At 35.8% G+C, this 14,988-nt stretch overlaps 1 protein-coding gene across 1 annotated transcript in view; it reads right to left on the reverse strand.

Moving 5' to 3' along the window:
* Positions 1–641: 641 nt before the first annotated feature.
* SLC4A7 (solute carrier family 4, sodium bicarbonate cotransporter, member 7) overlaps positions 642–14,988 on the reverse strand; it is a 62,236-nt gene continuing 47,889 nt past the window's right edge. Inside the window, exons 17-27 of the mRNA XM_009070154.1 lie at positions 12,665–12,770; positions 11,186–11,347; positions 10,151–10,264; positions 9,546–9,707; positions 9,036–9,287; positions 6,983–7,051; positions 6,336–6,509; positions 5,866–5,997; positions 5,085–5,182; positions 3,212–3,319; positions 642–723 (exon numbers count right to left, since the gene is read on the reverse strand). Coding sequence (XP_009068402.1) covers positions 642–723; positions 3,212–3,319; positions 5,085–5,182; positions 5,866–5,997; positions 6,336–6,509; positions 6,983–7,051; positions 9,036–9,287; positions 9,546–9,707; positions 10,151–10,264; positions 11,186–11,347; positions 12,665–12,770 — 1,459 coding nt within the window. The remainder of the gene's footprint in view (positions 724–3,211; positions 3,320–5,084; positions 5,183–5,865; positions 5,998–6,335; positions 6,510–6,982; positions 7,052–9,035; positions 9,288–9,545; positions 9,708–10,150; positions 10,265–11,185; positions 11,348–12,664; positions 12,771–14,988) is intronic.

The following is a 14,988-nucleotide window of genomic DNA, read 5'->3' on the forward strand; positions in this document are numbered from 1 at the left end:
ATTAAGAGAATTAAAATTAAAAGAAGAAAAAAAAAGAAAGCAGCAAAGCAGGGTATTAAGATACATTTTAAGGCTTAACTAACCACCTGACTTAGGGCTCTAGGCCACTTCTGTAGGATAGGAGAGACAGAATCCAGAAAACACTAGCATGGAGTGGAGACATAAAACACAGTAGTTCTTGTCGACAGCACATTAATATTTGTTCTATGAAACCACAACAAAAAGTATACCCTGCAAAAACAAGCACTAATTGCCTGCATGGAAAACAAACTTCTGCAGCGCACGTTATAAACAGAGGTATTGCAAAATTTTAAGCAATGTGGACCAGTAACCACCAGCAAAAGCTGATGTAACTTTTACGCACATATTGACTACTGAAAATAATAAGCATTCATTACAGTCTTCCTATTTAAAAACGAAAATAAAATTTCCAATAAAATAAATAGCTGAAGTGTGATTACCCCTCATCTTATTTGTAGGAAAAATCTTTGCATTATGCAAGCATATCTACAGTGCCCTACAATGGCAGAATTAAATATATGTTGCTCCTTAAATTGGAAATCACACTTCCATGGTATAATATCCTACAGTGATATATATATACACACACACAAATACACGCGATCCCTCTTGGTTCCATTCTATAAAGAGGTTTCGGCATCCACGTATCTCACAACAGGTGAATTTTCCACATTTATTTTCACACTTTCTGGTTTTTCAGGGCTGTTTGAAAGCAAAGAGGAGAATGTAAGGTTTGGTTCACTTTAGAAAACATTAACTTTCAAGCATTTTATACTTCACAATGAACACAATGTATTTACATAAGGATACTTTTATGATGATGCATCTCTATTATGTTTTAGTAACTGTTATATACTAATCACAGGAACAGTATAAGCTTGCAGAGAGAAAAGACCAGTATCTCATCTATAAATACCACTGCCCATTCCACTGCTTTGATTGATCTGAAACTGTCTTGCAAAACATCTTTAAAAAAACCAACAGAGCAACCCACAAAACTCTCTAGCTAAAAATACTCAAAATACATAACAAGCAATATTACTAATACTGCTTTACTTTTAGGCAAGGAAACAATTCTGTTCACAATACAAGACTGGAAAAACATTTCAGTCTTTTCAAAACAGGGAAGTACACTTGCAACAGCAGTAAAGGACAATTGGAAACCTGCATAAATGTCCATTTAAGTGAAGACCTGAAAGACCTGAACAACTGACACTCTCAGGGGCACAGATACTGAACAGTGTCTCACCCAAGGACAAAAAGGAATGTCCTGAGGTAGTTGCAGGGCAGTAGAAGAGAAAATGGACAGCATAAGAGGGAGGATTCCCCAGGCATGAGTTTTAGAAGAGATGACCCATCTGTGGAGTTGCTCTTTAAGGAAAAAAAAGATGTATCAGAAATTCACACAGAAAAAAATTTTGTGATTCCTTGGAAACTACAAGTGTGCCTGTACCATGACAAATGGTGGAGGGAGTAAAAGAAAATTTAAAACTATTTTTTAGATAATATATGACTTTTAATAAATAATGCCAACCCACACATCATGTCAGCTGGAATTATAAAAGACATGCTTGCTTCATACTGTGTAACTGTTTGCAACCAATAAATCTGAAAATAGCAGTGACTCCAGAACCATTTATAGCACAGCACTAAACATCTGGCCATAACACCAGGTGAAGACCATTATGCAGAAAAACCTTAACAGAATTGACAGGAATAATTTACTGAGATTTACTTTTGACTGAGCAGTGGTGACATCTCTAAATCTCTCTAGCAACCACTGTGCAAGAAAGTGCAGTGAACACCTCAAAACAGCAGCCAATTGAGTTAAGGCTCAAGGAAGTCCTGCCTTCTAAATTTTCCAGATTAGTGCACTACTGCTTCTCAAAAGAGCTGGTTTCTGGCACCCGGTGTTTTTGATTTTTCAATTTGTAGTTTTAGCAAGTCCCCTACCAAGTTGGCATTTTCACCATAGTAAACTCAAGCGGATGGAATCAAAGGGAGAGAGACAGCTTGGACAGTTATGTACAAACACTCCCTCACCATGTGATGGAATCAAAGGGAGAGAGACAGCCTGGATAGTTATGTACAAACACTCCCTCACCATGACCTCTTCCACTGAGATGTCAATTTTATACAAACCCTGACCATTTCTTACCTCTGAAAGATGTCTTCCTTTGACAGAATTAGCTGAAATGAATTAACCAAGAGAAGATGCATATACAGACAACAGGATTGCATGAGCTTAGTTTTCTGAGGGAACCATGCCCATTTTCTCCCCTCTTTCCTACATATTTCCTACATTTTGCTTCGTAGTCTAAGCAATAGCTGCATCGTGATCCTTTCCTACATATTTCCTACATATTGCTTTGTAGTCTAAGCAATAGCTGCATCGTGATGGAACAGACCACACATACCAGCCCTTATAAATTACAAGCCTTTCAGGAACTTGGGGATAATTCCACATAAATATTCAGGTTTTGGGTTGTTTCCCTTGATAGATTCAGTCAGACAGAGAAGAAGCTAAGACAGAATAGCAGAATAATTCACTACACACAGTTTTAGTTGTTCGATGGGGAGCTCACTGAGAAAAAGGCTCCTAGCCATCACAGAAGATGCATGTCAGCTTACAGGGAATGTTCACAGCACTGAGGACTCCTGATCTGTCCAGTACTCCAATCAAATGTATTTCATATTCAGTGGAGATAATATTTGTGCCAGGTTTCATTTTTAAGATGAAATTTTAAATGAGTTGAGGAAAAACAAACCAAGCAACCCACACATCCACAAAAATATGGGGCAGATCCTCGGGCAGCATAAAGCAACAATGGAAGTGCTGGACTTACCTTTTACTCCCACTGGAATTTGTAATATTCAGGATCAAACCACTCCCATGCTCATAATACACTCTAGCAAAGCTTTTAGAAATCCTAAGCCCATCAGAATAGTAAACAATGGTATTAAGCAAATAAAGAGTCATTTTCAAATTATTATTGAAAATACATAGAAATTGTTAAACTTCAGAATAAAGAACAAAAAGTAAGTTCAAGTTCCTCAAAAGTAAGATGTCAATAATTCACATTTACAAGCCACATATGCTCCAGTTTTTTTGAGACACATTTCAAAAAATACAAGTACAGCTGCTAAACACAAGACCATAGTTAGAAAACATGTGAGTAATTATAGCTACCTCAGGTTAACTCTGGTTACTTTGGCATTCTCAGTACTCATGGCAAGAGCCTTCCACTGTGCAGTTTTGGCCATTTCGTCTGATATGTTTACAATTGAGGGATCAATGCTAAAGAACAAACATACTTTCTGGTTAGTATTCAATTCCTTGCAACAGTATTATACTTCCTGTCACTCATCAATTACATCAGTTGTGCCTTCTTTCAATATTTACACAGCCACAAGTTAAGTTCATCTCTTAAAAAGGTATTTCAACAAAAAAAATTGAAAATTTAACTCTCTAGCACTGCCATAATCACATTGCATCTTACAACACAGACATCACAAAGACATCGAGGATATTCAAGTGGTATTCATTCCTATATTACCGTAACTTCAGGAAAAATGCTCAGTAATGAATTTAAACACACTGTTCTGCTAATGCTTTTCATAAATCAGTTACTTTACGTGCAAAAGAGCAGATATTAATGAAATTTCAGAACTGATAACTCAGGTGAGATTTAAACCCACCAAAAATCTAGAAATCCCAACTTAAATTCCCAGATTTCAAGTGGGTTTTCTTCCTGCAAAGCCTTACTAGACACTTTTCAACAATCTTTAGCCACACCAGCCCCCTTCCAAGTCCTGCAGAAGAGAAGTGTACCCTCAACAGATGATAACATTTTAGAACCCATTTCCACTTTTGTCCTCCACACATTTGCATGTACAGTAAATTTTGGTGTTGCCTGTAGCTATGTTTTCTGTTCTGTCCCATACCTAAGCTTCAGAATCTACCCCAGGTTATCTGTAAGAGTTCTTCAAGTCACAGAGAAATCTTTCAAAGCCATTTTTCCTCAGGAATCCCCACAAGATGCAAGACAGCAGAATACACAGTCAACACATGCACATAGTTGATGAAATCGCAGTTCTACTGCAACTCAAATGTTTGGGTTGCTCTACAGAGCAACTCAAACGTTTTTAAAAAAACCTTTACAATTTAGCATTTTCATTTGAGCTGCTGACATCTGATTAAGCTTGCTCTCAGAGTAGGCAATAGCACTGAGCAAGAGTATCTGTCTAACCCAAATTTCTGCCTGTTCCCAACTCACATCAGGGTAGACCTGATCGTACCTTAGATCCATAAGAAGGCTAATTTTGAACCTAGGAACAACTGGCATTAAAAAGAAGCAAAAAAACTTGGCAAGCTATTTATCTGTCACATCTTCAGGGTGTGTTGAATAGTTGTAGAATACCTAACAACTAAATTAAACATAGCCCCAGTAAGGGGGAGACATACTGAGACAAAATGCCTTCCAAACCTGAAGGAATTTCTAACAGTGAAATTCCCGCACTTCCTTTTCCAGAAGAGAACCTGTTACCCTGTCCTTGCATTTCCTTTCAGAAAATGACCTCTTAAAGCAAAAAGGATTTTTTTATATCGCAAAAATTACAGACTTTAGTCCTCACTTAAGTAAACCATCCAAGAACTACACACTTAGACTTCTGAAAAATCCAAGTGGCTGGTAAACACATGGCTCAACTGATGCTATTAGTTGCTTAATGCTCAGTATTTCATGCACAGCAGCACACAAATATTCCAGGAAAACTGACCAAGGACGCTTCTTCACCTTTAGTACATATGGTCGAAATTGAGTCATCTGATCTGTTCAAAATGGTCATGTAAATTTATAATTAATAAGCAGTTTTAAAGAACAATGCAACATAAAAATACAACCATAGCATCATGAGATATACCTTCACATTTCCTAGTTGTGGCTAAGTTACAGTCTTGGGGAGAAAGAAAATATAGTTCAACTCATATGCAGTCAACTTAATATAAAGCAAATTACAGCATGTGATAAGAAAGAAAAACAAAGACCAACATTCTATTATACCTGTATTTCAGGGTTTTTACAGGAAAATCCAGATTTGCTTCTCCATATGCAAGGTGTACACTTTCACTGTCTCCTGTACGAAGCATTCTCTCTGCCTCCTGTAAATTCCAAGTAAAACGTTTGTCAAATTACTCACGGAGCAGAAATCAAAGACGTATCTCACACTGGTACTTATTCTATAGGGGTAATAGTCATTTCTCTGTAGGTACAAGAGTAGAATGCAGGAGATACACCTTAAGACCTTTATTCTTTTAGGTATTTTATTCAGGTAGGTGAGATGTGGGAGTCAGGAAAGGAGTGTTGTAAGTTTTGTAAGGAATTCAGCTAGGTGGTATACAGCAAGGTAGAACTTTTATGAAGTTATACATGCTATATTACTCTATATTGCTAACTAGAGTTGGTTTTAATGACAGCTCCACAAACACACATGAGCAAAATGTGCCTGATATTAACAACAGTTTTGTGATTATTTTAAGCAGGACAAAGAACTCTACTCCACTGCTTTTTTCTCATGCTCCTTTTTTCTCTCCTAACCTGATGAAAGACAAAGAAAACATTTTTGTGCTAAAAATTGCTTCTTTCCACATTGCTTGCTAATTTTCATCACACAGTTCATAACAACACCATTGAAACAGCGAATTTTCCTTAACTGCCAGCAATAATTCCTCTAGCACTAAATCTCATTAGTAAAGAAATTTCAAAATTTGTATTTGGTATATAAGGTCCTATGCTGAGGTCACTTAAAATTCCTTTAAACTGATCTGATTGGTTTCACACTTACTGCTTTCTCTTTTTTCTTTTTGTCATCTTCTTTCTTCTTCTTACTTTCTGGCATTAGATCATCAAGCCAGCTAAGTTCTCTTTTGGTGAAGCATAAATCCATGAGCTTGCGAATGAACACTAATGCTAGAACCTTAAGGGAACCATAAATGAAATAATTTATATTAAACAGTGAAGAAATGTACACACACTTTCAGTACACTCAGAATCTGTACATGAACCCTTTTTTTTGTAGTACTAGTTTTACCTTACCGGGTAAGGTAATTAATTTCCACTTTCAATAGCTATTTACAACTGAATTGCTTACTTTCAGGAATGAAAATGTGTTTCAAAAGTGAACAACTTGTACTACAGGGTTTTTTGTTTCCTTCCCACTCCTTTCTTTCTTAAGGCAGCAAATATCTCCTGAAAAGATCCTCGATGATGCATGTAGTCTTAGAGAATTATTAACTTAAAAACTAGAAAACTTACCATCATAGGGAAAACAACAGCAGCTGCAGAGGCTTTAATCACCCACAACAGAACTAGACAAGTGAGCTGAACCACTGTAAAGATATGGACCTTCCAGAGTGGCACATAACGTAGATAAATCAGGTCGGGTTGATGTTTGGCAGGCATTCCAAACAGTTTTATACGGTCAAAAAACTACATCGAAAAATAAAATCATCCTTCAGTTAATTATTGCCTGCCTCACCAAAAAGAAATACACATTTTTAGGAAACTCCAGAAAGCTAAGTGCCCTGGTTTCAGCTGGGATAGATTTAATTTCCTCTTAATCCCAAATAAAATACTAATGAAGGACACTGAACATTCAAGGGAGTGGAACTGAGAGCTGTTTTGTTGGGTTTTTCCCTCCCCCCTCAAAAAAAAATTTCAAAATGTTTCAGAGAATTCGTTCCTCACCTATACTATTGAAAGAATAAATGTGAAAAAATTAAGAAGTGAGGACACCAGACACTAAGAACAAATAGCTGAACATGACACTCGGGAAATTATTCTACATACTATTTAGACAATATGGGCTAACTTCATTGTGGCTTGCATAATGTACTGTGTTACAGTTTCCTTTTCATTCAGTGTTAAACAAAAGCAAACTGCTCATTAAAACCAGACTTTACCTGAATGCCTTTTAATGAAGATACTCCCATGTAAAGAAAGACACCATACAGAACTGGCATTGGAATAAACTGAGGAAAAAAACACCCACAGTTACAAGTGGAATCAACAGATCAAGTTACATTTACTGTCTATTTTACTGAAGTGAAATCTGTAGAAGCTGAGGCCCTTGATTTATAGAGAAAATAGATGCATCACTGAGCAACAAAAAAAAATTAAAAATCTAGAACGAACTAGGCTATCACTAGAATTAAAAGAGTGGTTCAGTCTTGTCTGCCCATTTGCTCAATTTTCTAGGCTGCAACCAAGCTTTCTATCTGTGGTAAGTATGCTGCTTTATGTGTCTATCTGACAGGAATGTATTGAAACTATTAACTGCATGAAATTGCCATATGAAGCTTTACTTTTAATCACTAATCTTGCATTTCTGGAGCAGATGAAACAAAAAACCCCACCATGCCTACTGAGCTATGAAAATATGCTAATTATTTGGCATCAAATTTTGCTCCAATAGGATCAGTTTAAAGGTTATGAAGATTACTGATTTCAGTGGCACTCATATCAAACCTCTGTAGCCTACACAGACCTATCAAGCCTGAACAAAAGCCTTTATTTAAACAGTGTGGAATAAAACTATGCCTTAGGAGTTCATTACTGAATGTGTGTGTGTGGCTAGTGTCTTTACTGCAAACTCTAATTTGGTATGTTACCTTCTACTGTATTAAATCAGTATAAATCCACACATGGAACAAAAGCACAGCAACCAACAGATGCAAGGCTTTGTTCTCACTTCTTTTGAACAATAACAGTTATTCACACTGAAAAAGATTTCATAAAGAGCAAGGAGTAATAATCCCATTCCTATTATCCTGGGTCCATAAAAAAATACAAGGTATGTGTTTCTAAGAATCAGCTGTTAAAACATCTCACTTCAGCAATCAGTACTTTTGGTTTTGAGTAGCAATAAATCTATTTCAGTATTTCTGCTTTTGATTCTGATTGTTTGCATCATACAGTTGACTCCTGGTAGCTTTTCAACCAGAGGTTGTAAAATCTCAATACTCATTTTTAATTACTGCTACAGCCTTATTGTTTGCAGACCTTTACTTCCTTTAACACATACAAATGGTCAACTATTAAAAAAATTATAATATGTAGCTCTAATTACTAAACTATAGCTGTGTGTTCACCGGTTTATTCCTTCCCATTATCTAAACTTAAGCAGCTACATTTCTGTGAAATGACTTGTGATTTGTCTTTAAACAGACTTTTACATAGTTCTTTAAAGGAACTAGCAATCATACAATCCCTGCTATTCTGGCAACAAGAAGAAGAGTTTTTTCATTTCTCCTTTTAGCTACTGGATTTGAAAGAACAAAGCAGAAATTGAACAGATTTTAGTAAAATCTGCACAAAAAGCCAACTGAACTGAATAGTTTTCTTCCAATAAAGTCCTTGAAAGGTCACTTGAGATATAAATTAAGACGTAAAGTGTAATCTGAGGCTACAATACAACCAGAAAAATCTCTATTACACTGTGATAATGCGTAAAATAATCTTGACACTTTAAACATGAAATGAGGTTTAAGAAGCTGAAGGTAAGAATGGGAAGTGAACAGTGTCATTTCTGATGATCACGTTTTAAACCAGATGTTTCTCTTTCTTCTGCTATATAATATTACTTCTGCTCAAGTAACTTTATATCTTGATCACACTCTTCTCTCTCTCCATTTATGCACTCACATAGAAACTAAAATTTTTAGGTAACATGGATTCAAGAAAGTAAAAAAGGAGCTGGCAAGAAAATTAGACAACACAGACAAAGTTTGCTTTCTTCACTACTCACTACATTTCTAGCTTTTTCAGATTTCATGTTCTTACATCCTCCCCCATCATTTCTATTCAACTAACATCTGTTGTTAAAAAAAGCAAATTGATAATGAGTCCAGGCATATTTTACTTAACATAATAAAACTTCCTAACATTACGAAATGCAAAATCACAACATCAAAATCAGAAGCACAAATAAAATATTTTTACAACACTGTCTTTTACCTTTAGCACAGAGGTCATGAATACTGACAGCCCCATCAGCACAAAAATCATCAGTCCTGTCACTCGCTGCTCCCGGATTCCCAAAAACTTTGGTTGTTCCCCTGGTGCTGAGCATTCAGATTCAACTTTCAGGCTGTTAACATGACTTATTGACAGGACAGTTGCAGCAACAAACCATGGTAAGCCCATGAGGGAACATATCCCCAACATGATACCAACCATGAGCAGATCAAGATGATAACCACAGCCTTTCTGTAAATTAAGCAAACAAATAACTTGATAAACTTTCTATTTACATGATACCATATTTCTAGCTCAGCTGGTAAATAACAAGTAACTGCAAAAGTTAGATAGTTTGAACATGTCCACAAAATGGTATTTGTTCTTTATTAGTCAATTTATACATGTACTTAGTAGCTGTTGGTATTGTTTCATAAATTTGCAGAATTAATCTGATTTAAAATAAACTTGACTTACACAACATTAGGTTTTTGTTAAAGTGGCTGTTACCTTCAGTTTATGCTCTTTCCTGTTTATAATAACAGCTGTTATTTGTTGATCCATGAAAATTAGAATGGTACACAGTAAAGCAGGAACAGCAGCTATCAAAAGTGTCCACCAAGGATTGCTTCCAAGAGGATCTATGAACCATCCTCGGTCTTTTCGGGTAGGCTGAAGGGAAAAAAAAAAAAAAAAAAAAAAATCAAGAAATTAACGATAAGAATTAAATGACTAAAACAGTAGACATTTTATTGCTGTAAACAGCTTCAATGAACAACAGATTACCCTTTTAAATAAGCATTTAGATTTTTCTCCCAAAGGCTTTGACCAAAAGACTGATTTAGCTGCTACAAGTGAACATGATATTTATATGGGAAAAATTAAAATAAAACCATTCAATTCCTTTATTTTTGTACATTTGCATTGAAAAATATGTCCTTTTCAGTTATAATATAAAGCACAGTCTCTTCTGTCAGATAAGACATACATCCAAAATAGAATGAAAGAGATTACTTCATCAAAAGTGAAATTTCTGTTTCTATATAACTCCATTATTCTACTCTCTATAAAACTGCAAGCATTAAATAGTTTTTTCAAAAGATTTTATTTCTTACTTCAAATTTCTCTGGAACAAGAAGCTTAGGAGAAGGTACTCCCACAAGATAGTCAATCAAAACCATGATTACGATGGTCAGAAATACTGCAAAGTCACTGATGGTAGAACGTACCTATAAAGAGAAGACTTGTGTTAAATCCTGCTTTTTCATCATTATAACGGTCTTTTCCAACCCAGTTGATTCTATGCTAATTTGCATGTATACAAAGGCAATTTTCTCCCCCATGAAAAGTGAAGTCTATATATATTATACTACACCATTGAACATTATGTATTTTTTCCTCTTTATAAGTTAAAATTTAAGCTGCCTGCCACTTAAGTATTCTGTACAACTGTTCATCTGATTATCTCACTGAAAGTCTTCTGGTGCAAGAAGCAAACTCCTTAATAGTAACTCCTTCCTCACCTTTCTGTCCCCTCAACCCTACTAGGAGGCTGGGCCATCACAGCTAGTCTCTTGTAGCTCAAGTTAGTAACATCACTGAACCATTCTGACATCAATATTTGTACATTTGATGTTTTAAATTGACAGGAGGCAGATAATTTCCAAGATTCAGGTTAACAAAGATAACTTTATCAAACATCAGGAACACACCAAACGGGTAAGCTGAGGTTTACAGCAGATCTAAACACTTCATTTCGGCCAGCAGAAGTTGTCTAGATCAGTCCAAGAATATTAGTCTCTATTAAAAATAGTAATTCCCTAAAGAACCACTCAGAACATTTCATACAATCATCAGTATTATCTCTCCAAATGATACCTGGCAATACCTGTTAATATGTGGAGATGGACTGCTTAGGTCTTCTAATATTAAAATATCTTGTTATAGCTATAGGAAAGTACAGAGTAAGTGCCAAATTTTCTGCAGTTGATTTCTTTCCTCTAACATCTTCATTTTTGCAATTATTAGCTAATTTGGGGGTTTAATTTCCTTTCCTGTCTTAAATGAAATCTCTCAATGCAAAATTCAACTCCATTAAGTTATGCTAACTTATTTATCACATGAAAACAAAAGTCTCTATTCAAAATTACCTTAGTTGGGAAATAGCGTTTGGTCTTGAATTGCTTAAGGAAAGAGGAGAGGAAAAATGTTGTAAAGAATAGTATGACAGACCAGAAGAGAACATCTGGAATATATGGTCCATGATGGCCACAAGCTGATCCACGAAACACACCATGAAATTCTAAACATTCCTGCAAAAAGAAAAGCTCTTTAAATTTTTATGTTTTATTCATTTAGTACATTCAAACTAGCTTGCAGCTTTTCAATATAAAGCATATTTGAAAACTTTCACAATCCCAAAAAAGGGGTTCTTTACTTCATCACTACCTTAACCCTAAAATGCCAAAAAGGTGTGCTGTCTATTCCAGGAAAGACATAGTAGCCACCACTGATTATTTCAGGATGCCCAAGAAGAAACAATTCTGCACATTCACATCACTTCTATTTTTCAAAGCATCACAAGATTGAATGCACAAATAAAGGCTGAGGACAAAGCTCAGGAAAAGCAGAATGACCAACATTAACTTTCAAGCTAATGAACACAGAAAAGGATCTCCTCAATTTCTCCCACCTCTTTATTGTTGATTTATTTTGTTCTGATACAGTTGAGGGGAAAAAAGACAGACTCTTAGAAAATAAGATTAACTCAGCTGCAAGAAAAAAGTTTCTAGTAACGTAGAAAAGCATCATAAATAATGGATTTGAATAAAAAATAAAATTAAGTCAGATGATCCCTACCTAAAAGGCTTACTGAAACACAAAGCAAAAAGTTGAAGTAGACACATGGAGTACAAGGACACAACAAGCCAAAAAAATCAAATAGTTGGAAGCGGCACTGCCGCAACAGTCTTTAAACAGGTTTGTTTATTGAAAATTTGACTTATGACAAAAATTATCCCTGTTAACAATCTACTTTGATTATAAGCACCACCAGATCATGGATCGGTTCTATCTCTTGGGGAAGACTAAAGATGCTTAAGAGAATGAAAAGGTATATAAAATAAATAATCAATATAAAGTAAATCCACAAACTCAGTTCAAGAGAAACTGTCATACTAAGTGATAATGGTAAACCAGGAGCCATTGGTGGTAAATAGAAAAAACTACTGCTAAAACTCATGTAAAGCACTGAGGTTTTTCACAGTATTTTTGCTGTGCAAAACATCTACTTAAAGTGTGAATTTCTAGGCTTAGACACGAGAGCCCATACTCAATTACTGACACTTCAGAAAGACAACTGAGCTGCCTTCCAGGATTAAAGTGTCTACCTTAAGCAGACATTTATATTATTGTCCTGGACTCACTCACCTATACCTCTACAATTACTATTTAAAGCATTATGAATGGAATAAGAGAGTTCAAAAATACAGTCTTAAGGAAAACGGTCCAGGTTCAAATAAAAAAGGAAACAGATGAAAAATACTAATCAAAACTGGTACTGTGTGGGTATTTATTTTTTGTACATATATACACAGATATATATATATATTTAGCTTTCAGATACTCACAGAAACTGTAAGGTTACTCCATGCTATATCTTCCACAGACTTATTCATACTCCTCCACACATCCAATGTTTCATTGCTTGGTTTCTCAGGCTCAGCACACACACATCTGAAGGGAAAGAAAAATATTTACCTGCTTTTAAGACCCATGCACCAAAATGCAGCAATTTGGAGTAAACTCAAAAATCCCTAAGAGTTTAAACCAGAGTTTATCCCAACTTTCTATGAAGGAAGCAGAGTACAAGGCTCCTCCTTATACTACATGAACTAGGATTATTGGGGCAATGGGAGAAATGAAGAATCAGAGGCAACTGCTGAGGAGGATTAACAGACGGTACGAAAAAACCTCCAAACTATATATTTAAAAGAATGATAAGCAGGTAAGATATTGACCTAATTATTTGACTGATCTGCCAGTTTTTAAATAGAATGGCACCTGAAAATAAAGTTAAATATATAACATATGTGGGTTTCTACATATTGCAACATATGAAGATAAAGATCCAAATGACATCACATTCCAACAACCCTATACTAACAAATATTGTGTTATTTCTAAATTATTTTACAAACTTTGCACAACTAGTTTTCTATGACTGTGTACAAATTAAGGTTTTTAGACTTCTATACAGCATAACATCCCACAATGAGTCAAACTTCAGCTAGTCTTACTGCACACCAACATAAAAGAAAAGAATACAGAGATGTTGAAACCATTTCATTTAAAGAACTGGTGTAAATGGCAAAGTTTCAACAACTCCTATTCAAACCAGACATGTCATTAGCATCTAGAAGTTTGAGTCTTTCATCTTTTCTAAAATTCTAGTAGTTAGCCATTAGTCTTGCATTTCACATGCCTTCTGACCTACACATGACCAAAACTGGCCATCCTGAAGTAAGACCCATTTTTGAGTATGTAGTGAGCTAACTGATACATACACTGCTCAGGTTTAAAGCAACAACATTTATGCACTTTTAGTAATGCTTTTGTGCAAGTAAAAGTGCCCTTTCCCCACTGCAGTGGTTTGTAAACTTAGGCTGCAGAATGCTTTCTGTCAGACAGGCTGAGATTAAAAAAACCAAAACCAACAAAACCCTAAACCAAAACAGAATGAATATTGATTTAATGGGATGTTTTCACATAGAGATGTTTGAGCATACCAAATGGCAAGCTTAACATGGAAACATTTATTTAGAAGGGAAAAAGGTAATAAGCAAGAAAAAAGTCTCCTTTTTCTATGAGGTTCATCAAGATACTGAAAGAAACCCAAAGAACCCTGGAAGGGCAAATTTGCATCCTGATAGTGTAAAAGTAAAGAAGGAAAAAAAACACTAAAAGTGTATGAACAAAAAACCCTAGATTTGCAAGCAACAATGTTTGAGGAACTTAAAAAATACTAAGTAAGCATATTTTCTTTTGTTAACTGAATCCTAAAGTAACAGAAAACAGAAATAGGAGAGGACTGAAAACTAGCAATTTCTACAATGTAGTTGCAAACACAGAATCATCAGAGGAGAAAGGAATTGCAACAGTAAGCATGAAGGCATCTTTAGCTGTTGGTCAAGGCAGTAACATGAACCAGCATGCTGAAGGAAGATGACACGACCAATTTCTCAACAAATGCAATGAAGATAAAGGATGCCATCAAGTAGATATATGAAAAACCAGAAAGAGAAAGAAAAAAACTCAGAAAATGTAAGAGCATTTAAGGCTGTCCTGTGACTGAGCTGAACACGCCTGTTCCACACTCTCTTCACCACTGTGAGTACAGTGGGGGGAAAAAGGTGAAAAAGAACAATTGTAAAAGGCTGACTCTCCTACAGCTTTGTGATAGAAAAATTTATGACAAACCAAAGCTGAACACCATGGCATGTCCTGAAAGATACATGTGACACCTCACAGAACTAAACCAAAGAAAAATCACACTTTATTCTCTCCACTCTCATGGCCTGCCTGTGGCAAATCAGGTGGCAAGGGTCAGAGGACCTACAGACCTACAGTACAGTTTCTGCCAGCTTAGTGAATTTAACATGCACACACAGGAGTCCAGTGAGGTCCCAGAGCCACTTATACAGAAGGATGAGCAGCCAGTAGAAAGGGGAAAATTGGGAAGTGAGCATAATCCCATGGTCTACTCCTGGCAATGTGGCCTGGTCTTAACAGCTAGCAGGACAGGAAAGCAATTGTAAATGTCATGTGTGAACAGAATACAAGAAGCAGTCTGAGAGGCTGTTTGCCCTTTCATCCTGAAAAAAAATGTACTAAAGCAGCATGAATGTTTGTAAAAGTGAGGAGAGACCCTGGAGTGCAAATACAAGAATCAGAA

The sequence above is a fragment of the Acanthisitta chloris genome, unplaced genomic scaffold, assembly GCF_000695815.1.
Source record: "Acanthisitta chloris isolate BGI_N310 unplaced genomic scaffold, ASM69581v1 scaffold17792, whole genome shotgun sequence".
Lineage (NCBI taxonomy): Eukaryota > Metazoa > Chordata > Aves > Passeriformes > Acanthisittidae > Acanthisitta > Acanthisitta chloris.